General features: G+C 33.8%; 1 protein-coding gene across 1 annotated transcript in view; it reads left to right on the top strand.

Moving 5' to 3' along the window:
- Positions 1-17,362, top strand: part of LOC150088529 (ciliated left-right organizer metallopeptidase-like) — a 189,946-nt gene extending 172,584 nt beyond the window's left edge. Inside the window, exons 19-20 of the mRNA XM_090370219.1 lie at positions 9,719-9,812; positions 17,294-17,362. Of these exons, the coding sequence (XP_090226345.1) occupies positions 9,719-9,812; positions 17,294-17,362 (163 nt within the window). The remainder of the gene's footprint in view (positions 1-9,718; positions 9,813-17,293) is intronic.
- The last annotated feature ends 9,162 nt before the right edge of the window (positions 17,363-26,524 follow it).

Genomic DNA, 26,524 nt, shown 5'->3' with positions numbered 1-26,524 from the left:
AGTGTAGTACCACCGAGTTGATACGTTGCTCTGGGGTTGCTGTTTCCCATATGTAGTACTTTACATTTGTCAATGTTAAACTTCATTTGCCACCTCTCAGCCCATCTGCTCAACCTTTCCAAATCCTGTTGCAGCAGCATAGTGTCAGTAGTGTCCTTGACAACCCTGCCTACCTTCATATCGTCTGCAAACTTGGACATTAAGCTTGATATACCATCATTGATATACTTGATATACTATCATTTATAAATACAGAAAACAATAATGGACCCAACACTGAACCCTGAGGGACTCCACTAATAACATTAGTCCACAATGAGCAGTGGACTAACATCGTGGCTTTTCAGCCATGATGTTCTGGCTCTCCAGGTGGTATGATATCTTCTTGGTTATGCAGCTGGTCAGAATCTTGTACATCATTGGGAGACAGGTGATTGGCCTATATTTTGCCAGGTTTCTTGTATCTTGGTCTTTAGCCTTCAGATATGTGATTCCTTGAGTAAGAAATTCTGGGTATCTTATCATTTGGGTTAACTGCTCTGCTAGATGTTTGTGTGTGCAAGTAAGCTTCTTGTACCGGTAGCTGTGGACGTCATCTATTCCTGGGGGTTTGCCAGTTGTGGGACTTTCTGATCAACTGTTATACGTCTCCTCTAAAATCTCCCATTCTCTCAACTCTTTAAATCCTTGGTTTTCTTCCATTTTGGTTCTATCCAGGGTGCTTCTTCACTGCTCCATATCTTGCCTCAGAACTGCTTGATCGTCTTCTGCTCAGGTGGTCTGTTTCTGTCTTTCCCGACTTGTCCAATACTCTTGTAGAAGGCTCTTTGGTTTTCATTGAAGATTTGGTTGTTTATTTTCCACTGGGAGCTCTCTTTGTATCGCATAGTCTCTTGCTGAGTGTGTGGGGGGGGTTCTGTTTCAGGTGTCTAAGTATTCTCGTATTCTCTGATTTTTGGTCTCATTACTGTAGACGTAATCTCTCTTCAGGATGCTCTTCACTTTTCCAGTCAGTTTCTTATTCCTATTACCCCGTTGGTACTGGGCCAGTTGGTCTATCTTGACTCTTAATTCTTCTGCTGAAGTTTTCTTTCCTAAGCTGGCAGTTCCATGTTTTTTCATTTCTTCTGCTGCTGGTCTCTTGTTTCTCTTCTATTAATCCTAGTGGCTGCTATAGCAGGCACTAAGATTAATAGAAGCAGCATGGGCCATCTTTCAGGCTCTCCCTCCCTTGTTTAAATTCTGCTGCCCACTACTTAAACATGAAATAGGGAGGAGGGTGTCCTCCCCAGTTTTTTAACCGTATCCTCATGAATTGCCTTTGCTGTTAGTCTCTTTTTTTACCAATTATTGATGACTGCAACATGGTGACTGATTTTGCCCATCTTTCCTCATTCGCACAACTTTGTTGACTTCAGGACCTGTAATTAAATAGGACATTATTTGAAACTGCATGAAACTTGGTGGGTTACTGTTTGATGTGTTATACATTTAAGTACAGAAATTTTTAACACTGCATACTGCCCTTTTATACTCGGGCCACAAATGTTTTTTAATTCCCCTCATATCCATTGTGTTCATCTTTGGGGAGTCAAGTTTTTTCTCTATCTTTATCTCTAGGTACTAGGTGCTTAATGCCTTCCTGATGTCGAATAATTGGTATTGCCCTGTCCAGAGTTGGCCCACGATAGCCTTAGATGCTGATGCGCCATTAAACTTCCAATAACCAACCAACCAACCTGTCCAGAGCAGACAAGGGAATCATGGCAAAGACCACTTCAACAGTTTCTGCCACAGAATAAACTTTAAGATGGAACTGGAAGAGTGCAAGTTCCATGACATACCTCTAACTAGAATGTAGCAACAAAGCAACAAACTAAATATTCAAATATTCCCCTCTATCAAGATAGGAGCCATCAGATCATATGATGAATCCAGTCTTGATAGGAATCATCAGATCATATGTTAGTAGAGCCCTAATGGTATGCAACTAACCACAAGCTTTCCAACAGGAAATTGAAACCATCAAATCAATAACCAAAAAGAACAGTCATCAACCAGATACTATAGAATGAATCATCAATAAAACTTTATTAGTCCTTAATCAGCTATTCTAGATAGATTATTCCATACATTCCAGCATGCATCAGTATTATAGCAAAAACAGCCAAGGCCTATAACATACCCACTTCCTACACAGGCACCATTCCTCAAGAACAGGAAGGATATTCAATATACAACAAGAATTGGATTTCAGGAAGGCTTTTAATACTCTTGCACATAAAAAACTGCTGTACAAACTGGAGCAATATGACAAGGGCAAGTTACTGGTATGGATAAAGGGATGGTTAAGTGGAAGAAAACAGAGTGGTTATCAATGGGCACTGCTCTTTGTGGACTAATGTTATTAGTGGAATTCCCCAGGGTTCAGTGCTGGGTCCATTGTTGTTTTCAATATTTATGAATGATATTGATGAAGGTATATCAGGCTTAATGTCTAAGTTTCTGAAGATGATACAAAGTTTGGCAGTATGGTTAACAACAGTCATCAAGGTGAGCTGCAATAAGATCTAGGAAAAGTGGGTCATTGGGCTAAGAAATGGTAGTTGAAGCTTAACATTGACAAATGCAAAGTACCAATTTACTGCACATGGGTAGCAGTAACCCCAGAGTAACTTATCAACTGTCTGGTACTACATTCAGGTAGTGGAGAATGAAAATGACCTGCAAGTAATTGTGCAGTCAGACATGAAATTCTCTGAGCAGTGCAGATATGCTGCCAGAACAGCTCATGGGGTTTTGTTAATGATATACAGAAATTTTGCTAGCAGGGTTAAGGAGGTAATTATCCCTTCGTATAAGGCCAGGGTTAAGCCACACCTTGAGTACTGTATACAGGTCTGGACGCCTCACTTTAGGAAGTGTGTAGATCTGTTGGAATGGGTGTAGAGAAGGGCAACCAGATTGAGGAAGGGAACAAAAGGGTGCTCTTACCTAGAAAGGCTTCAGTTCTGAAAATTGCAGTCTCTCAAGACTAGGATGTCTTGGAGACATCCTTGAGACAACCTTAAAGCCTTGAATGGATTGAGTAAGCTGAATGTTAATGGTATTCTTCCACTTGCTGAGATCACACACACATGAAGGGGCAGAAATTCAAGAGTACACCCCTCCCTCCTTCTACATCTCCTCACCTCACCCCATTCCATATTCCATAATTGGTTGAATAAATTCAAGAGAGAACTAGACAAGTATTTGAAGGACATGGATGAATGAAGTATGGGTTTTTTTTTTTTTTTTGGCTGATGCTGTACAAGCTTGCTTTCTTGTATCATTTGCCATTACTACTAATTAACAAGTCCAAAACTGCACTCTTTCCCCCTCAGCAGTAGAGGTGTGTGGAATATCTCTAACAAAACTATCTTTGCAACTAATGATTGCAATTTTGGGATCACAAACACTGAGATCCAGTGAATTTTTTGGTATTTAAATACCGGAAAAATTAACTGGATGGTATGTGTCATAAAGTACCAGTATTTCAGTATTTATTTAATTTTCAAATTGCTGGTTGCAGTGAACTAGCTTACCTACATGATTTAATGGACTGCCACCTAGCATTGATTATGAGTATAAACATGTAGTGGCAGTCTTGGTGTGTCAAGTGACAACTATTTGTGTGATTAGTCATGCTATAAGTATATTATTTGATAATACGACAAGAAGAAAAAGTAAGGCTGAATAAATAAAGCTGTAATTCAGTTTGAATTATCATGTTACTTAATGAGTTTGTGTCATTTATATTTTAGGAAATAATAGCCATCATGGATTCAGTACATGTATAAAGAGAGCACAGAAAAGGAAGTAATAAAAATTCTGTATGGTTTTACTATGGTTCTCCTGTATGGTTTTACTACATGGTAGAGAAAAACTGTCAGCTAGTGAAATGTAAGAAATGTTCAAAAGAAATACATTGTGGAGGCAGATCTACAAGAGACTGCATACTCATTTAAAGACAATACATAATATAGGTTTAAGAAAAACAAGTGTGACATCTATTAACATCTGAAGACTATGAAATGTGAACCAAGTCAATCTAAACAAGCCAAGCTACTTTTTGATTCTCAATCTTTAATGACAAATTACTTAAAAAGTGATAAGAAAGAAACCTTGTCAGAATTATTAGCTCACATGACAGCTTGTGATGGTTTGACTTTTAATCTTTTGTGTATCTTTTGATATCAAAAAAGGTTTAATTGAAAGACAATTTAGTGATATTCCCAAATTTTAAAATACTATAAGAGATGTTGTTCTCAAATACAGTAAAAATATTTACAATATTTTAGTTATTGATATATCTACACTCACAGCTGAAAGAAAAAGGTTCAGCTTGACTTTTGATGAATGGACTTCTATCAGAAATTGTTGCTACTTAAACACAAACATCCATTCCATCAATGTTACATTTTATAACGTTGGATTAGTTAGTGTGTGTGTGTGTGTGTGTGGGGAAGTATGCCGGCAGTAAAGTGTATACAACTTGTTGATAAGAAATTAGAAGACCACAGTCTTTACATTTCTACAGAGTCTGCGTTACAACAAACGGGGCATCATTTATGACTTAAATTTATGACCTCCCTCCTTCTACATCTCCTCACCCCATTCCATAATTCATTACCACTGGTTCTCACCCAGATTTTCTTCAACCTAAATTGTAATTTCCTCCTAGTTTGCCTATGGTCTTTGTCCCTACTTCCTATTTCATAATCCTTAATCAGTTACTTTAACCCCAGTTTCAATCACTTTGGTTGCCTGCTAATCCATCCTGTTTTCTAATACAGTAAGGCCCCGGCATACGTAAGAGATACGTTCCAGGACTCCTTACGTAAGTCAAGTTTTATGTAACTCTGGAATGACTAATAAAATGTTGCTACTATATCTATGATATGCCAAAATTACAAAAACTACCTAATATCCTCAGAAGAATGAAGAAAAAGTTATATTTTTCAATTAGTTATATATTTTTATATATTAGCTATATATATATAGAAAAATAGTTATATATTTAATTAAAAACTTTATCTGGGGACAGCGGGTGAAGTAGCCAGAGTGGCATATAAGAAAAGAAAACATAAAAGGAAGAAAAAACGCATGTTATTGTACTGTAAAAACTGATATGTATTTTGTAGCTTTGGTTATTCTGGTTGACTTCATTGGTGCAGATCCAGTCACTATTTCTCGTATTATGCCTTTGTCCTTTATTATCATTCACTGCTGACACTGACAAATCTAAATTCCTCGCAATACATTGTTAATGTTTGACCATTTTCATACATCTTTATTATTTTAATTTTCTGATCCAAATCGATCGCTTTTCTTTTCTTGGTAGATTTGTCAGTGTCAGCATGATACTAGATTTACTTGGTACTAGATTTACTAGTACCCCTGTCACTTATTCTCTTAGTTGGCACCATGATAACGGTCAAAATGAAATTTTCTGTAAATAACTTCACATTTCTGCCTTACAAGGTGTAAGGCAGAAACACTATTATCACCTCATGCGAGCTCACATTTTACTAAAGCACATTTCTGTAGGTCACTATGGTAAAATAATAAGAGTTTCCGGTTTATTGGGCTTTTCTGTTAGTGCAATTCATTATAAATGGGTAGTAAACTCTATCTTATTGCATTTGATAATACTGATAGCTGTAATTATCTATGTTTTTACATTATTATGGTGAAATGTGTCCCCTTCATATGAAAAAAACAAATACAGTAAACCCCCGCTATTCGCGGTTTCGCGATCGCCGATTTAATATAAAATGAAACCTAAAAAAAATGTGAATTTTAAAGCGCCGTGAATATTTTCTGCCATAAAAAACATGGGCATGGCTAAAATTATCTTTCCCGGTCAAAACAGCGCTCGGTGGGTGGGGGGAAAGAGGTGACAAAATCACGAGCATGGATGTTTCTCACTAATCCTTGTTCAGTATGTGTTATGCGTTTGTCATGGAAGGTTTTGTCGTTTGCTTTTAATTTATATGTTTATAAATTGAATAAATTTATATGCTTACAGAAATGATAAATCTACCGTACAAATCTACCCTACTGTAAAACAGACTTTTTCGAGTGTGTTAACGGAAGAAAGTGACTTTATTGTGGACAAGTTCTTTCTAACCCCTACAAAAATATGGCTACGAATAAAAAGAGAAATGTGAAAATATCAAAGAAGGTGATGACATTAGCGAATAAAATTGAGTTATTAGACAAAATTTCTAATGGTGAAAGTGTCTCCTCAGTGGCAAAACATTATAAAATCAACGAGTCAACGGTACGATCAATCAAAAAATTGGAAGAAAAAATCCGCGGTAGTGTCCGTGAAAATGTGCTAATTGTCTCAAAAATTTGCTCTGTAACTCGTGATGTTAAATTAGAAAAAATGGAAAAGGTTTTAAATCTGTGGATAGAAGACCGAACTCAAAATAAAATTCCGTTAAGTTCACTCATCATTCGCGAAAAGGCAAAACTCCTTTATCAACACTTTAGCGAAACTGGTGATAGCACTGGCGGGATGTTTTTTTTGCTAGCAAGCAAAGGTGCTGGTTTGAAATTTCTAATAAATATTACATTTAATATTAAATTGTTTGTTATTTTCATTTCGATGCCATATGCTTGCATTTCCACTATGTACTGTCTATGTACATAGTCATATTATGAAGGTACATATAATACACACATAGACAAAATTTTAGATTAGTTTTTCTTATATATTTCATACTTTAGAACGGAACCCCTTTATTACTATGGGAGCCATAACTCAGTATTCACATTTTCGGTATTTGCGACATTTCTCAGGAACATAACCCCCACGAATAGCGGGGGTTTACTGTATATTTTCAGAATCTTCTCTTCATTTCTCTCTTTTAAGCCTGTTCCTCTGTATCTCCCTTGTGTAATTTGTGTGTGTGCTGTGTTTGTCATTATCGATTGCTTATTATTATTTTTTTTTTACTGTTTTAAATTTTACAATCCTTAAAGGGGGGAAAAATTGAGTGAAAAAAATTTACGTAAGTGTGAATTTACATAACTCAGACTTACGTAAGTCGGGAACTTACTGTACTCTTGTTCTCTGAGCATTTATCAATCACACTTCCCATTGGCTCTCTCAGCACTTTCCTCAGTTTAGCCTTATAAGCCCTGTACTTAAACATGCTCTCCAGTTCCAGTAGCTAAATCCACATCAATCCAGGAGCTAGTCCAACGTGTAAGCCTTCATGCATTTTCTAAGATTATTAACACATTGCTAAAAAGGTTGCCGCATTTTGCTTTATATGAATTATAACTCTCTTATTGCAGCAGCCTTTATGATATCTGTTATCACGCTTTTGACAGAAGGCTCTGGATATATTTTGTATTCTTTCAGTTACACTAAAAAATTCATTCAGAAGTTCGGAGTGTCAAAATTTTGAAAGTAAGCTATGGGGATATTCTACATCTAGTAACATAATTAGAACAATTCTGTTTTCATTGTTAAATAAAACAAGCAAATTCAAAGCAGAGGCAAATGGAAAACACATGACAATCTGTGCCACCAGCAAACACTATACTAAACATTATACTTTTGTCAGATTCCCCAGTATAGTAGGTATGTAACAATTTCAGGCGCCTCTGTAGCCAGGTGGGAAGGAGCAGCAGTGCGTAGCACACGCTTCTTGATTAGACAGGGGTTCGAGCCCGTCACCACCAAATACGGAGGATGCAGAAAGGTCAGGGAATGACCACAGCATTTCCCGGAGCAATATGCCTTAGCTGATAATGCTCCTAAAAACCAAAATAACAAACATAACAACATATAACAATTTCATTATTTTTATGTTAGGTCAATTTGCAAAAGTGTGCAATCAGTAGTCAAAATGAGGTTTGTAACAGATAAATGCTTGCAGAAAATTGTTCTCCCTTTGCCTTTCTTGAATTTTTCAGGATATTTGATTCTTCATTCCATTTTGTCTCCACATTTTTTCCCATTTAGCAAGAATAACAGCTTGCATTCATTATATATTATTTTAGATACTTTATGCAGCTTCCGTTTTATGTGTTTAAAAATAGGGCCACTCATAAATTAAAAATAGGATCTCCATACATAAGGAGACTTCCCATTCTCAGTTGTCAAGTCATTGGGAAATTCTGATGACAGTAACACTAATGAAAACATTATGAAAGAAGTCACAGAAACATTAAAACACATTTCAATATGCAGAGAATACAATAAGATGATGCCAGTATAAAATTGTCTATTGTAACATTTTAGTATATTACTTTTTGATTTCTGTTGTATTTTAAACTTAAAATACATTAGATTTTGGCATTCTTTATTGTTTTAGCTATGGTTTATACCTTGTTTAAATCATGTTCTGTCATTTCACTTAAGTAAATTTTCTTGTTATATAATTTTATAATAAAACAATTTTTTAATTTTAAAAATGGTTTATTCTTTGGCTCTTCATTAACAGTACATATACAAGTAACTACAACCAAAATTATTTATTGAAATTAGTGCACTTCGAAATAAAATAAAAGAATAAGTATAAATTGTGTTATACAGTGAGCATCATCATCATACAAGATTATGGAACACCAACAGGATCATATTCAAGTTAAGTATAGAAGGTTATAATATAATTAGTGCAATTGAGTTTATGATAGATTTGACCATTTTAGTGGTGAAAGCTGCTGAATGGAAAACACTATATCATTAATATCACCATCCAAAACACCAGCTTTTGCCACTCCACCAGACAAAACTAAAAAAAAAAAAAAAACACACACAGGCCTCACTTTTGTATTCACATCTAAGCTAGTAACAAGTGCCCCAGTAATATATACATATAACTATTACTACAGCCATAGTACCATAAACAAGGAAACTTCTCATTCTCAATTGTCAAACTGTTTGGAAATTCTGATAAGAGTAACACAAGTGAAAACATTATGAAAGAAGTCACAGAAACATTAAAATACATTTCCATATGTAGAGAATACAATGAAGAACTTTATTGTATTTAACATGGTTAAATGAACAATTTAACCATGCCAGTGCATGGTTAAATTATGATTTTGATGATCCTGGGTTCCAAATTTTGAATGATGATGAAATAATTGGGTCCTTGTCAAATGTGGAAGTAGAGGAACAGGACCAAGATGATTGAGGAGGAAAATATTGGTCCTTCACATTCTGAAGCTTTACAATGTTTTGAGGTTGCTATGAAGTGGTTTGAGAGAGAGAGAAAGAATGTGATGCAAGACAGCTTTTATGTTTAAAAAGTGTATGTGATTTGGGAGCTATGAAAATGAGAGAAACTTTTAAACAAAAGTCAGTAACAATTTCCTTTATGTACATATGTATATACTACTATTACATAATTATTTATTTTATTATGTAGTTTGAATATTTTTTAATAAAACATGCAGTTTTAATACATGTTAAATGATTTGTTTTTTGTTTGATGATATGGATTTTTCATTATCTGGCCATCTTACATCCCTGTTTAATCTGGATAATTGAGTTTCTACTGTAATTCTCAGATTTAACAGATGGGCCAAGCGTTATCATTATAAGTGAATGTCACTGTGTATGATATAGAAATCAGCATAATAATTGAGTGATTAAGTTTTCCAACAGCTTTTTCCTGGATGTTGATATTAATAATACTTATTCTTTTTTCAGTGTGGATCCATATTTTACAGACTTTTATTTTGATGCATCAGGAATGACAATCTTGGGTATAATAATTGGAATGATTATTGGAGTATTTATATTTGTAAGTTCTTGTATGGCAGTGTTTAAATATAGAAAACGGAAACATAGGTAAAATTGATTGCTATTTTATGGATATGGTTAATAAAGTTATAACTTGTTATAGATAAAGATATTTCTTGTAGTGTTCTAGCAGATATCTTTATCTTTTCATTCACTGGAATGAATTTAGGATGTGCTATTTTCATAAAAATGCCATACTGGGAAAATTGAAATAGTTGAAACTGAAACTGTTCAGAAATAGTTACTTCTCTTTTCAGCTAATCTCTTAAACCTACACAATAAAGAAAGTATAAAGAATTATTTTCTTTTTGTTTTAATGTAGCTTTAAAAAGATATGTAAATCACCCAATGAATACTATTTGTTAAATAGATATTGTATTTATATTTAAATATTTTCCATTTTATCTATAATAAGATTGTCCATTTTTTTACAGCATGGGCAAAAATTTTTTTTTATTGAAAGCTATTGATTTCTGAAAATGTAAAGCTACCACGAGCCATATATAATTTAGATAAATTTTGAAAACTTAAAACATTTTCCATTTAGTATTTTTTTAATAAACAGCTTTGCCAATGTTTTCAGTTTAAAAGATAATACATGAGGTCAAATATTATTTTATATTTTTAGATTAGGTTTTTAAAGTTAATCTAGCATGTTAAACTTTCTGTAATGCAAGTGGGCATGTGAGTGGTACCAAATTTCTTCCAAAACTAAAAGATGTAACATAGTCAATTATTGAATATTTCTGTTTTTTTTTTCCTTGTTCAGTAATACTATAAGCACTGTAGAAAGTAAACTATCATAATTGATATCAACATTACTTAAATAATCTTTCTTAAGGGCTGATTTTCATAGCTTATTTATAATTATATTATAAGATCCTAAATGTTGGGCTATTTCTTGCACTGAAAAAAAAATTATTTCAATGGAACAAATATTATACACTGCAAAAATAAAATGTCCACAATGGCAGTAATTAAGAGGGTTATCCCAAAAGCAATGCACAAAAGTGGTTAATTTAAAGTGAATTTATTTTATAAATAATTTACATTGAAAACCTTCAATATAGCCTCCTCCACACTTTGACTACCAACATTCAGGTAATTTTTGAATAGCTTTTAGCACATTCATTGCCTTTACACATATAAGCCTAAATTGGCACTATAAGTGATGTGCTGCAGTGCATATATAAGTTCAGAGGGACTCAGGCACTGTGCTGTACCAGTGGTCATTCTTAAGCAGTTGAGTAGTTACTTCTGACTTGGATCTTTTTTATTGCAAGGGGTCACCACAGTGAGAAATAGCTTGGAATCACTTTGATTACTGCCTTTTCTAGCAATCAAAAATGGCCCACATTTCAGAACGATCATGGCCTCTTCCCCCATCCATGCAATTTCATTAACGGTGCCTGTTGTTTTTGTTCTTCCATAACCATATATATATATATATATATATATATATATATATTTTTTTTTTTTTTTTTGTCACTATCAGGAAACATTTCTGAACAACTTGCCTGCATGGACAACTCAAAGGAAGATTTTGTTCTATGACAAAAGATGCAAATAAACATTCGGCATTTTGTAGTGACATAAATTGTCACTACAAAATGCAGCCTGGTCACTAAATATAACAATATTATTATGCTTATTTGTTTGCAAATGTCTGATTACATTGCAGTTCCCACTTACTTGAAACTGAAAATTCATATCTACATATGGCAATTGTGTTACCTTTTATCAGAATTTATGATCTATGGAAAATCTTGCATATATGTCTTCAGAAATTTTATAATGTATTTTTTAGCATGTTACTGAAAGATAATGTTAATTAGCTTCACGCTACACAAATATCTTGAAATGATTGTGCAACAGAGAACAATGCTATTATTGTGCTTGTCTATTTTAGCCTACCACAGGACATCTTTCACTAATGAAAATAATAAAAAAAAATTGTAAAAAAAAAAACAAAAAACAGTTTTAACATAGTTTCATTATTTTTTGTGAAAAGAAAAACTGAGTTTTTGCAAAAAGATTAAGAAATTCTTTGTCACCAACTACAGGGTGATTCACTACCAGTGCGACAAACTTGCAGGAGGTGTAGGGGGCACAAAGACGAATCAGAATCACATAGCATTGCAGGGTCCGAAATGCCTTCGTCATGCAGTAGAGGACGTTGAACGGGAGGTCGCATGAACAGTGATCCCGCTGGAAGTCAGCATTTGCAAACCGTTTCTGTTGAAGAAACCAAGTAGCAAAAGTACTCCGGAGTGGATAATCCGCAGGCTCCAATGATTGGACGTGTTGCAGATGGTATGAACTCATTTGGTTTGTTGACAGTATCCTCCATACAGTGGATTGGGAAATACCCAATCGTTGGCCTATCGCTTGAGTACTCATACTCTGATTACCTTCTGCAAGATGTAGGACATTCTCCTCATTGTCTGGCATCCTCATCGTTTGCTCTCGATTCATGGTACCTCTCGTGAAACAACCAGTCTCACATAACCTTCTGTGCACACGTGCGAAAATTATATGAGGAGGAGCACGCCTGTGCGGGAAACGTTTCTGGTACAAGCGCAGAGCAGTGCGCCTGTTACAGTCTGCAGCTCCATACGCGAGGTGCATGTCGGCCAGTTGAACGTTTGAATACTCGTCCATCCTACTGTCTCGGGAACCGGTTTGCAAATGCTGACTTCCAGCGGGATCGCTGTTCACGCGACCTCCCATTCAACGTCCTCTATCACATGATGAAGGCATTTTGGACCCTGCAATGCTATGTGATTCTGATTCGTCTTTGTTGCCCCCTACACCTCCTGCAAATTTGTCGCACTGGTAGTGAATCACCCTGTATATTATGATGAGACAAAAAAGGGCCAAGTTGAGTAAAAAAGACTGATTTTCCATTGTGCATCTGGAGTGCTGGCAACTGTATAATACAGGATGCAATAAAACTTCGCCCGCCATCATTTACCCACAGTATAAATTGTGCTTAAATATGTTATGATACTTTAGAGCAGGTATTCACAAAGTGCAACCCGCAAGCTTTTTGTATGCAGCCCATGGCTGTTTTTATGATATTATGTATAAATGTGAAGAAAATCTTTGTTCAAATTTTATAGAATCATGACTTGTGTACTAACTACAGTGGAAACTGGTTAATATGGAATGTGCAGGGCTTTCACAAGTATTTCTTGGTAACTGAATTTTGTGGTAAAATTTTTGATGACCAATTCCAAGTATGGAGAAAATGGAGGGAACTAGGCTATAGTTGGAGATTGGTTAGCAGAAAATAATTAGTTGACCAGTAGCTACTGTGAAAATCCCAACTATCACAGTTACAATAAAATGATGCTCTTGCAAACCTTTCTCTTTCCAACCATTCTTTCATGCGAGGATTGTAGTGATATCACAGCATCAACCTAATGGCCTACCCACAATTTCTGTAGTCATATTTTCATCAATATTGGCACATTGACAAAAAAGGTTTCAGAACCACTCTTCAGAGGATTTTTCCAGGGAGTGGCATAATTTTAGAAAATTTATTCCTATTTTTCCTTTCATCTTTTACAGCAAAAAATGTAAAGAGAAAAATTGTGTTATCTTATGCCAAAATTAAAAATTCTTTTTGATAACTAATCCCACACCCATTTAACATTTTGTATGATGAAGTTTTCAGATAAAACATTTTTGCTCAAAAACTTGAAAATATGAATGATAAACCAAGCTCTTTCTTTCTTATATTTTTTTTCTCTGTATATATATATATATTATAATAATAAGTAAATGTTTTGCCATTTTTTCCCTAATCCTCTTAAATATTTATAAACTGTACATCATTAAAATCACAAAACTGTCTTATTTGTATTTTACTTATTATTATTAAAGACAAAACAGTGCAAGAAAGCCAGGCTTGTTTACGATCAACCTAAAAAAACCTGTTAACTGATTTCATTCTGGTGTCTTTCTAACCTCTCCTTAAATTTATACACGCTTTCTCAAGTTTTATAATATTGTTATTAGGAGAGTTGATCCATATCCCTTTTGAGTGATATAGTAAGTTCTGTTTTTGTATACCAAGGCTGATAGATGCATGTTACCAGAGTACCAAAAAATATTAAAAATTTATTGCTATGGAGCCTAGTCTTTAAGGTGATATGTTATCTACATTTCTTCCAAAGAAAATTTAGGACACACATTTTTGCTTATATTCACTTAAGTCCACTTCAATGGATATAAGCAAAAATGTGTTATTACTTACCATGGAGTAACTGTACTCAACTTCTAGAAAACTAGTAATGCTGCCGAGATTAACTTTGTGCTGTAAGCATTAAGGCTTTCCTCTCTGGTAACATAAAATTTTAAAAACCTTCTTCATGAAAAGTAGCCCAGCCACATAAACCAGTTAATTCAAAGTAATTCGATACTACTTTGAATTAATACAAGAATTTGAAATGCTAATTAATTAAAAATGCTAAACTGAATTATAGAATACATCATTAATTAGAGGAGAATATGAAAAAAAATGAGCACGGAATTGTGATCTGATTAGGTTTAATGATTTTAAAATCAAGGTGCAAATTTCAGCATTCTCATAAATGTGCTGTCATAGAATATTATTTTATATGTGTTTATATTCTTACAGTTAATGCAAACAGTCTTATCTTCTCATTATCCTGCAATACAGTTATTCAAAAAAAAGTTTGTATTTTTAATACAACAGATTATATGGCTATGAAGTGCGATTTGGCTTCTCAATCAAAGTGATTAATCAATGTTTTTCACTTATGGCAACAAACTCCTCATGATTTATATTGTAGTTTTAAATGTTTTTCGCCAACCTTATGTAGAAATAAAACACAAGTGATGAGTACTGTGATGAGTACCGTGAACCTGCTGGTATTTAAAGACGCACCGCAGAACAAAGAAAATACCACTGAAGAAGAAGGCAGGAGCCTTCGAAAGCTATGGTTTTATTGCTTTTAATTTAATGTATTTTATTGTTCTTAACCCAGTATATTTAATGTATATTTCATATATTTTAGTTGTAAAATTAAATATAATTTACTGTAAATACAGGGAAATATAATTTATTATAAATACATAGTTATCAAGATTCCAGTTTTTGTTTTCTTTGGGTTTTATTTCTACATAAGGTTGGTGAAAAACATTTAAAACTACAATATGAATATACCCAACCTCAGAGGCCTGTTTGAAGAATTCTCATGATTTTTTGAAAAAATTCCAAATTTGTTTTTGTTTCTATCAATATTCATGCATCCATCTTGCATTTTCACATAATGCAAATACAAAAGAAAGGTACATTAAGGAAACCATCAAATTGCTACATCTTAAGATCTGTAGTAATTGCAAATAAAATTTAAAGCCAATGTTTTAATTCCTTAGTAGTAAAAATATTTTGTGAATGACTCTTGTTTATGATAGAGCATTTGCCATTAATTTTCTTGATGAATATCACTTTTAATATTAGGACAGGCAAGTTTTAGGTAATAATAAATTTATTTCTATTATAAGCTTCATGATCTTCCTAGTTAACAATGGTTGAATAAACTATTTTGATGATGTTACATCAAAATAAGTTCAAGTGTCATAAGTGCCAAGTTCAAGTGTCATATTCAAAAGATAAATATGATTAGAATTTTCTTGTATTTCTCAATGTATTTCATATATTGTAATATATTTCTTAGTGTAAATCAGAGCTATGATGCTCAATACATTCTACACTGATTTCAATATCTGTAGAAGAATAAGAGAAATTTACCTCAATATGATACGTAGAACACTTTTGTATGCTACTCTCCAGAAATTAAAACAAATATAACATTAACACAAAATGATTACGGTAAAAAATAAATAATTAAAAAATCAATTGAACACAATTAAAAAATTAATTTAAAAAATTAAAAGTTTTAACGTAAATTTTGAAAAACGATTTTCTTTCCTGAAGCTGACAGAGCTTTTTGACCGTATGCCGTGATCACAGGAATGGAAATTATGGAGTATGTGTGAGCATATCCTGTAATTTTATGCACGTGCATGAAGACAAATAATCTCTATTTAAGATTCATGCTGACATGACATACGATCGAAAAGCTCTGTCAGCTTCAGGAAGGAAAATCGTTTTTCAAAATTTATTAAACTTTTGTTAATTTTTAAAAATTTTTTAATTGTGTTCAATTGATTTTTTAATTGTTTATTTTTTACTGTAATCATTTTGCATTAATGTTACATTCGTTTTTAATTTCTGGAGAGTAGCATATAGAAGTGTTCTACATATCATATGGAGGTAAATTTCTCTTATACAAATATTGTAATGTATTTCATACTAAAATATTCTTGTAAGAAAATTCTGTTCCTTTATACCTCTTTAATATGTTGTTCATATATTTTGTATAATAAAATTCATTGTTACAAATTCTTTTGTTTTTTTTCTTTCCCGATCAGTCTTACTTATTTGGATTGCTAGGGGGGGGGAAAGAGCATATAACAAATGTGTTTTACAGCTTGTTTGAGAATACTATTCCATATAAAAATCTTTAGTGAGTAGCAACAGCTTGGAGTATTCTCAAAAAGCTGCAGTTAACAAGAAGTAAATTAAGAAGTGGAATATTTATTTATTTAACACCATAAAATAATAAAATACATAAATTGAAAAAATATTTACAAAAAAAAAATAAATAAATAAAAATACACACTGAAGTCAACTTGCATAAATAACTGTTGATTTCAGGAAAGTTAGCTTTCCTTCTTCAGCAGGCTATTTGAGTAGTCTTTAGAGTGCAACTTTGTTTGCACTAAACTCATTATAGCAATCTCTCCCTCTTTAAAGTGGCCCACTGAGTAGTGCCAGGGTAATTTACATTCCATAATCACCTATACTTCCTCAGTTCGGATATATCATGGCTCAAGTAGTTTTTATCTGGAATGCAACTACAACAAATATGTGGATACTTGTGCTTTATATAATGTACATCAGTGTTCCTCAATGTGTAATGTAACACAGACTGGGAAACACTAGCACTTGGGAATCATTAGTTTTCAAAAGGCAGTACTATTTTTTCTTGTTAAGTATCGAATAAATTTGCATTTCATTTAATATTTTGTAAATATGTTTTTTTAATACATAGATCAGCATTCATATTCAGAAGGGGGGGCAAATAAACATCTTAGGGAATTTAACTTCAAAAGTTGGAGATTAGGTATTTATAAACAGGAGGAAACAAAGTTTTTTTTTTTTTTTTGCAAAAAGTAGGGATTCTTCTCAAAAAAATAAATTATTTTTTTTTTTGGAAAAAACAGTTTTTTAAAATCCATAACTCACTAATAATTAAATGCCACTGACAAAATACATATTGCATATTAAACTACAGCCATAGGCTGGCTTACCAGTATAGATGCTTTTATAAATTAGCTTAACTAACATTGTTTTGTCTGTAGATTTTTGTTTGGATTGTCTGTTAGACATCAACTCATTATGATTGCTTTGAGAAAGATACTGTAGCAGACTTTACACCTCTTCAGAAATGTTGAATCAAAGTTTTGGTACTGCTATACAAAAATGTCAAAAGAGATCTGAATTCAGTTCTTTTCACCTGGTTAAATGTTCTCCAACACTCAGAATTTGCTATGAGGAATTATTAAAATGCCAAGAACAACTTGGGATAATTTAGTTCATGCGTCCTTATACACTTGTCATTTTTCCATCCGAAAAACCACTATATCTCAATTCTTTCATAATAATGTCTGGTAGGTTATCACATTGATTTGCAAAATGTTTCTTTACCTACAGGGAGAAGTGCTGGGAACTTTTTTTTTTTTTTTTTTAGTAAAATTGATTTGTTTCAATGTGGTCCAAAAAACTTGTTCTCCAAACAGCACTATTTGATGACTAATTGGCTTTCCAAATACAATTATATTTATGCTAAAGTTAATATTTAGCTTAATGCTTCCAATAACACAGTTGGGTAACTTGCTCTCTATGTATGAATTCTGTTTGGAGTTACTGGACTTTTAAATACTCTAAAGAAACACATTTTAATCTTAGGAATTGGTAACAGAAAGTCAGCTGGCCATGAAACTAAGTCTCACAGTTTATATGAGTGTATATCTATATGAAATTGTAACACTTTTGCTTTCTTATCATATGTACAGTAAAGTTTTTACCACATCAGCCTGTTTCAACATTCAACACATTTCTGCACTTGTCTCTCATTGGTCTCTTGTAATTGTGTTTGACAAGGAAGGCAGCCTTTACTAACTTAATGACATGAAGGTAGTGTTTTGGCTTGTATTTCTATACACTATCAGGATATTAGTAAATTAATAAGAGGAGTATACCTCAATATAGTACGTGGAACACTTCCGTATGATACCCTCCAGAAATTAAAACGGGAAAAAACGAAAAAATCGACAACTTACCGGTACATTAAAGTAAAATATAAATATAATTAAAGTAAAATATAAATAATTAAATAATCAATTTAACACGATTCAAAATCAATTCAAAACAATTAAAATTCAAATTAACGCAATTAAAAGAATCTAACGAAAATATTCAAAACGATTTTCGTTAGATTCTTTTAATTGCGTTAATTTGAATTTTAATTGTTTTGAATTGATTTTGAATCGTGTTAAATTGATTATTTAATTATTTATATTTTACTTTAATTATATTTATATTTTACTTTAATGTACCGGTAAGTTGTCGATTTTTTCGTTTTTTCCCGTTTTAATTTCTGGAGGGTATCATACGGAAGTGTTCCACGTACTATATTGAGGTATACTCCTCTTATTAATTTACTAATATTATTATCAACGTAGAACATATTGAGTATTACAGCTCTGATTCATACTATCAGGATATAGAAATACAAGCCTATTACGAGTTGAAAACATTTAATTTATTTCCTTTGAAAATAATTTTAAATGATATTAAGTTTCATTTTCAAAGGACAATAAATATTAATAAAAGAAGTTAAATTTCTTTTATTAATCTTTATTCCTTTTTTTTTTTTTTTTTTTTTTTTTTGTTGTTGGCACATCTGCTTCTGCGGCCATAATGCACCTCCTAAAGTTTTTGCATTTTACTGTGATCAAAACACGAGACGGGATTCGAACCCGCGACCTTTGGGTTGCCAGCCAGGCACTTTACCCACCTGCTAGCCCGGTCCCGGTCGGCTATTCCTTTCTAAATTGAGAGGATATCATTCCTTAGCCGTAACATATGTATTGCATTGGAAATGAAAACATGTAATGTTTATTTATTTTTTTCTTTTTGTAATGGCTAACTGACAGTGTATGCATTACTTGAAATTAAGAAAAAATTCACAGAATTTGTTTTTTTACCAAAAATGTGTAATTTTTTTACAAAAATGTCAAAAAAGAAAAATTATAGTTCTGACTAGTATGTGAAATAGAGAAAGGATTAAATTGAGTTAAAAAGATGGATTCTCAGTCAAAACTCTGGGGGTGTTAACACTTACCATTAGTAGAGGCATATGATGCAAGAAAGCAAGCTTATACAGCATCAGCCAAAAAAAAAAAAAAAACTGTCCCATTTCACCCATCCATTTGCTCCAAATGTTTGTCTAATTCTGCCTTGAATTTATTTAAGCTGTCCACTTTTACGACAATAGATGGAACTTTGTTCCAGAAATCAACCACCCGCTGGCTAAAGGCAAATCTGTACATCTATTCTACAATTGTCTTTCCTCAATTTGAATTTATGTCTACTCAGGCGGTTAATCTGGGCAAGAAGAAGAATCCCATCAGCACTGAACTTGCTCAAACTATTCAAGGTCTTATACACCTCAATCAGATCACCTCACAGATGCCTAGTGTCCAAACGCTACAATTTGCAGAACTTAAGCCTTTCTTCATAAGAGCACCCCTTTGTGCCCCTTACTAGTCTTGTTGCTCTTTTCTGTTCTCGTTCTAGCAACTCTACATCCTTCCTAAAATTAGGTTTCCAGAACTGTATGCTGCATTCAAGGTGATGCCTGACCACTGCCTTATACAAGCAAATAATCACCTCCTTATCCTTGCCAACAAAATTCCTATATAACATTGATAAGTCACCATGAGCTACTCTTGCAGACTGTCTACACTGCTCAGAAAACTTCTTATCTGACTGCAAAATTATCCTCAAGTCCTTTTCATTCTCTATCATCCAGAGTGTAGTACCACACAGTTGATATGTTACTCTGGGGTTACTGCTACCCATATGTAGTACTTTACATTTGTCAATGTTAAACTTCAGTTGCCACCTTTCAGCCTATCTGCTGAATGTTTCTAGATCCTGTTGAGGTAGTGTACTGTCATTAGTGTCATTAACAACCCTGCCACCCTTCGTATTGTCTGCAAACTTAGACATTAAGCCTGAAATACCTTCATCAATATCATTAATAAATACAGAAAACAACAATGGATCCAACACTGAACCCTGGGGAACTCCACGAAGAGCAGTGTCCATTGATTACCACTCTGTCTGTCTGTCTTCTCCCACTCAACCATCCCTTTATCCATAGCAGCATTTTGCCCTTAATACCATACTGTTCCAATTTGTACAGTAGTCTTCCATGTGCAACAGTATCAAAAGCTTTCCTAAGATCCAAGTATATGATATCAAAATTGTTTTTTGCATCCAGTTCCTTTGTGACCACACCATAGTATCCAATCAAATTGGTCAGACAAGACTTCCCCTTAACAAACCCATGCTGTGTCTGAGCTATAAATGAAGTCTTGTCTAGATGATCCTGCAATGCTTTTTTAACCAGTGCCTCCACTAATTTCTCTGGAACATAAATTAAACTAACAGGTCTGTATTACCTGTCTCCCTTTGATCCTCCTCTGTGGATTGAGGTCACATTTGCACATCTCCAGTCCATGGGTACCTCTCCTGAGTCTAAGGAAGTTTTCATAATTATGGCTAAGGGTTTGCTTACTTCCTTTGCTGCCTCCTTTAATATAACTGGATAGATCCCATCTACCCCAGGTGCTGTTTTTATGTTTATCTTCAACAATTTCTCCTCCACTTTTGCTCTCAGTTATTAAAAAATCATTTAACTCACTACCATAGTTTAATACACCACTGGTATTTCCCTCCCTGAATAACTCCTCATATGTAAATGTTGATGCAAAATATTCATTGTTTGTTAGCTACCTGAGCAGGATCATCAACAGTTGAACCATCAATATAAAAGTGTTGGAAAGTATGAATGTATATTTTCAAAATGTTTTGTGTGGCTGTATTTTTTAAAAGGTATTACTGATCCTCTTGGTTGGGAAACTTCTAAAACTTTTTAAAACTAAATACGTAATACTAAAACTGTGCATCTTAAAAACAATCTTTCTGCGTTAATTGAGTAATAACTAAAGTAGGTGCCATGCGAAGTAGTCCTTAAATTGTTTAGTTTCATTCTGAATTACTTCTTACTTAAGCTGTATTAAATATTTTGTAATACTAACCATAATTACATGACATTTTAAAAGTATCATTAATTTAACAATAGTGAAAGTATTCCCCCTGATAACTTCCACGTCACAATATAAAGACATTTTTTTATTTTACACCTTTAAGTACTGTATCTGCATCCACTTCCTAAACTGAAATACTATATCTAGAAAAAACAAAAAAACCATAAATCAAAAAAAAAAAAAAATGTTTTCTGCTTTCTTTAAAAATATTATCAATGTTCCAGTTTTAATAATTATTTGAACATTTGTACTGTTATGTCAATTTGCATTGTCACCCAAGTTGTTGACATAGAAATTAAGTAATTTTAACCCTAATACAGTAAACTCTGAAAGTCTGGATTTCTTTATTAATTATAATTTCTTTACTTTTTTTGTGAAATGAGGCACATTTCACAAAAAAAAAAAAAAAATAAAATAATTTTATAATTCGAAAGTATTAGGACAGTAATCCAGCACTCATATCAAGGATCACATTTGCCTTCAGGAATCTATGCAAAAAATGGTGACTTTCTCTTTTTACCTGCATGCATAATTACCTTGTTCTTTAAACTGTTGTTGCAGCTAGAAGGATTTAAACTATATCGAGAATGCAATGGTCCTAATTCTCACAGCAGAGCAGCAAACTTACCTTTGCAATAAGTTGTGCCGGTACATTCACAGGCACAAGATTTAAGTGCCAAGACATATTATGCTCGTGGAAACAGATAAGTGTTTTGAAAATTTTTACTACCTGTTTGATTAATTAACATATTAAATCGTGTTTTACAATTAGTTTAAATAGTCTTATCTTGTTCGTTAGCATATTTTTAAATTTAGTTGGTAATTCTGTAAGTCACAACTTACTATATGTACCCCTATTGTATTGGTGTTTTGGCTCAAATATTGTAGCATGTAACGAGTAGTGCAGAGGATTAGTAGAGTTTTAATTGTGATAAAGAAGTGGCTTGAAGGTTCTACTCGCATTTTGGGCATATATCTTTTGTGTTTATCTAAGGAATTTTTACTTTTTAGCAAGAATAGAACTAATTTAACATTGCAATCGTTAATGATAATACTGTGTAATGTACATTTTGAACTTGATAGTGTAAGGTATAACATAAAACTAGATAGCATAATACAGGCACTTCCTGGCTTATGTAATACTTGATTATGGAAATTCAACTTTACGTAAGTTTTTTTCCGGCCAGTGCAAACTTAAAATAAAAAAACGTGGAAATGTTTTTTTTTTTTTTTTAAGTTTGTATTTGAAATGTATTTTGCATCCCGTAGGAATAAATGGAGGTATCATGAAAATATCATAATGTGAACCCAACAACACATTGTTTATTTATTTATTTATTTTTTTTGTTAATTCGTTCCAAGATCTTGGAAGTTGAAATTTTCGCTACATCTGTTTGATGATAACTAAGCTATTATCTCTCTAAAAGGTCATATTTATAATGGAAATTGCACTACACTTTCATTGTTATTATATGTTCCGTTATAAGAATCAGTTTTGACTGCATTTGTGATATTTTTCTAAAACACATTTCTGGAGGTCACTACCATAAAACAATAAAAACAATTTGCACTTTTTGGTTTATTGGGCTTTTCTGTTAGCGCAACCTATTATAAACGGGTAGTAAACTCGATCTTATTGCATTTGTGATAATACCGATAACCGGAATTGTATGGGTTTTTACATTACGATATTGTGGTGAAATGAGTTCCCCTTCACTGAAATCTTCAATCATTCTGAAAACAAACAAGTTTTCAGAATCTTCTCTTCATTCCTATTTACTTATTACAATGGTGAAGGGAAAGGGACCAATGGAAAGCAAGTGCTGGCAGTGCTAGGAAACGAAACAAAATTGATTTAGAAATGAAGATGAATAATTAAGAAGAACAAAGCAGGACAAAGTTTGTCATCTATTGCACGGAATTAGGTCTCGCTGCTTCAACAGTGAATACTATTTTAAGGGACAGTGCGCGTATAAAAGAACATGTCAAAGGATCAACGCACTTAAGATCAACAGTGATTACAAAACAGCATTCAGGTGCTGTATCGAAGATGGAAAATCACATTCAGAAGCAAGTGCCCCTGAGTCCAATGGCCATTCAAGCAAAAGCAAGAAGTATTTATGAAGACATTAAGGATAAGTACGGCAAACCCCAAGGCAAGTTCATGGCAAGCAACGGGTGGTTTAATACGTTCAAGCATTGCACTGGTTTCAAAAACATTAAAGTATGCAGTGAAGTTGCCAGTGCCAGTTCCACAGCTGCAGAGAAATTTTGTGATGTGTTGGAAAAAACCCATTCTAAATCTCTACAGCTCTCAACTTTTGCAGAGGCGTGCTTATCAGCTGGAGAGTTAATTCTGGCAACGACGCTCAAAAGGTAAAACTTGCTGACATTATGCCTGTCTCCTCTCTCTTTTTGTAATTTTATAATTTTGAAATTTTTGTAATTTTTCCTGTGCATAAGATAAAAGAATTGAATAAATAATTCTATTTACATGTTCGTTGAACATTTCTTTTTTGCTTCAATGAAATTCAGCACACATAAGTGCGAGTGCTGCATAAGCATTTAGGGGAAGTTCCGACTTACGTAGAGTTCCGCAGAACGCAACTCTTACGTAAGTCGGGAAATGGCTGTATATATCACTGCATTTAGGAATCTATTAGCTTAGTGTAGTATTGCCAATCAATTAAATTTATTAATCTTATTAATTTTCAATGTTAATCAATTAAATTATATTTAAATGGAAATCCTGACCCAGACTAGAGCAGCAAAGCAACAGGCACAAAGTAGCAGGAGTGCTGTGACTAAGGGGAGAATTGAAGGGGCAATTCTCCAATGCATCACTGCCTAAAAAAATGTACAACTTGTGAAATGTTTGCAGGCCTCTCTGGAACAGGATATGATTCAGCCAAGGATGTCTTTGTTGTGTGTGCTAGGCACAAAGAGTGTGAAAAAATTAGACTCCAGCTCACTGTTCTGATGGGTGTTTATGAGCGTTTGAAGAGTAGGGTAGATGTGCTAGAAGGAATTAAAATGATGGGGGGGGGCATAAAGCTCTCAGCTGCCCTACTCTGCTCTCAGCAGAGCTCATTCTTGTGCATTAGACAACACAGTGGCAATTGTCAAGGCAGAATGTGCTTGTCCCATAGGAGCTAGTTATGGTTGGTGACTCTATTGTCAGGGAAATAGGGAAATGTGTTGTGCAAGAATAGGTGGAACAGGACCAGAGTATGTCTGCCAGGGGCAAAAGTAGATAATGTTGTGGAGAAGGTATCTTTTAAGGGCACAAAAGATGATATTGTTGTACAATGGCACTAACAACATCAAGAGTACGAGATCTGAGGATTTACTTAACAAGTAAATGGCAATGTTGGTAAAAAGTCACAAGTTAGGATTGAATTTGAAAGTGTCTGCAATTCTGTCCAGATATGGTAGGAGGGAGAATATGTTGAGAGCCTTGTCAATCAATTCAGCCCTGGAGAGAATGTGCAAGGCTCAAGGGCAGCGATAGGTGGGTCAGAAAACTCCTAGCCTGGGGGATATACAAACTAATAGTTTAAAATAGCGCTGCAGGTAGAGTTGAACGTGATTCTTGCATTGCTACTATTAGTACATGCAGCAGACTGGAAAGCAAGGTGTCTGGAATTTCAGGTCCAGCTGTGGGTCATCACAGAACAAATGAATAGAAGGGCTGTGTTAGGGTAACTAAGAGTAAGAACACGTGCATGTATATTTGGATATACACTAATGCTAGGAGCAATGTAAATAAATTTGATGGATTTGAAGTACTGATTAAGTTGTCAAATGCAGATATTGTAGGAACAGCAGAGACATGGTGCCACTTATGTCTATAAGTGATGCTGAATTTGAATGTGGGGAATACAATGTATACAGGAGGAGGCAAAGGGGGTTATGTTAAGAAGAATATTAAATGTACGCAGTGCATCCAGTTGACCTGGGTGATGAATGCAATGTTGAGTCAGTTTGGTGTGATATAAACACTAGAAAAACAAAATTGAGAGTAGGAGTGTGTTATAAGCTTGATGACTATACATAACAGCTAGACAGGGAAATAGTGGGCCAGCAAATCAGAAATGTCTCAATGAAGGATTTTAATTTTTCAGATGTTGAATGAAATTTGTAGATTGGTTGCTCACACACCGGCAAGATTTTTTTGGATTCCTTGGACAACTGTTTTCTACAGCAGTATGTTAGAGAGGCAACAAGAGAAAGCAATACTCTTGATCTGGTTTATCAGCAGTGATTCTTTATGCATTAAAAATCTTCCGGTAAAAGACTCGCTGGGTGGTAGCAATCACAGTGTAGTAATGTGGAATTTAATTAAAGACATAACTACTGTCGAGGGTAAAGGCGTTTGCTTTCGTAAAGGTGACTACAGAGGTCTCAGACAGTTTTTAAATTGTGTGCAGTGGGACCAACTGATGATGTTACCAACAGCAAATTCTAAAAGGAAAGTAATCAGGGAAATAAAGAAGCCAATAGGCTTTTCATACAAACAAAGAAATACTGTTCACGCCTTAGACCTAAGTGGATGTCAGATGAAGAAAAGTGCATGGGATGCATATAAATTAAGTGACATAGAACCTTTGTCATATATAAATTAGTCTGTAATCAAGTCACAAAAGTTAGGCAAGCTAAGGCAGATTATGAGAAGTTTTTGGCAAAGAATGTAAAGAAAAGCAGCAGGCTTCTATGCTTATACAGGCCATTGTTGTATTTTTGTCTCATTCCAGTTCAGTATGCAAATTGACCTCTTCTGTACCTTTCTCACAGGTTATGGATATTTTGTTATTAATGGGCTGATAGGTATATCACCATTTTAGGTTTTCACTAGGTAATTGTAAAAGAGCAAACCACCATGCCAACCTTTACAACATCTGCAAACTTAGCCATTAAGACTTATATAACTTCATCAATATCATTAATAACTCCAGAAAACAACAATTGGCCCTGCACTGAATACTGGGGAACTCGACTGGTATGGCCAGATGATTGTGTTAAATTTTTGCATAGTCTGATATTCCTGTTTATTTCTATCCTAACATTCCTCTCTGTGATAAAAAATAAATTTTTGCTTCAAATGGACATTAGTCCATCCACAAAAAGTAGTGTCCATTGATAACCACTCTGTCTTCTCCCACTCTACCATACCTCTATCCCTAGCAGTAACTTGATGAACTGGTGAACTTCTATATC

Source organism: Mastigoproctus giganteus, chromosome 3 (assembly GCF_048544385.1).
Source record: "Mastigoproctus giganteus isolate SK-2022 chromosome 3, ASM4854438v1, whole genome shotgun sequence".
In the NCBI taxonomy this organism is placed as follows: Eukaryota; Metazoa; Arthropoda; class Arachnida; order Uropygi; family Thelyphonidae; genus Mastigoproctus; species Mastigoproctus giganteus.
The sequence above is the reverse complement of the archived record's forward strand: the minus strand, read 5'-3'. Positions and strand labels throughout refer to the sequence as shown.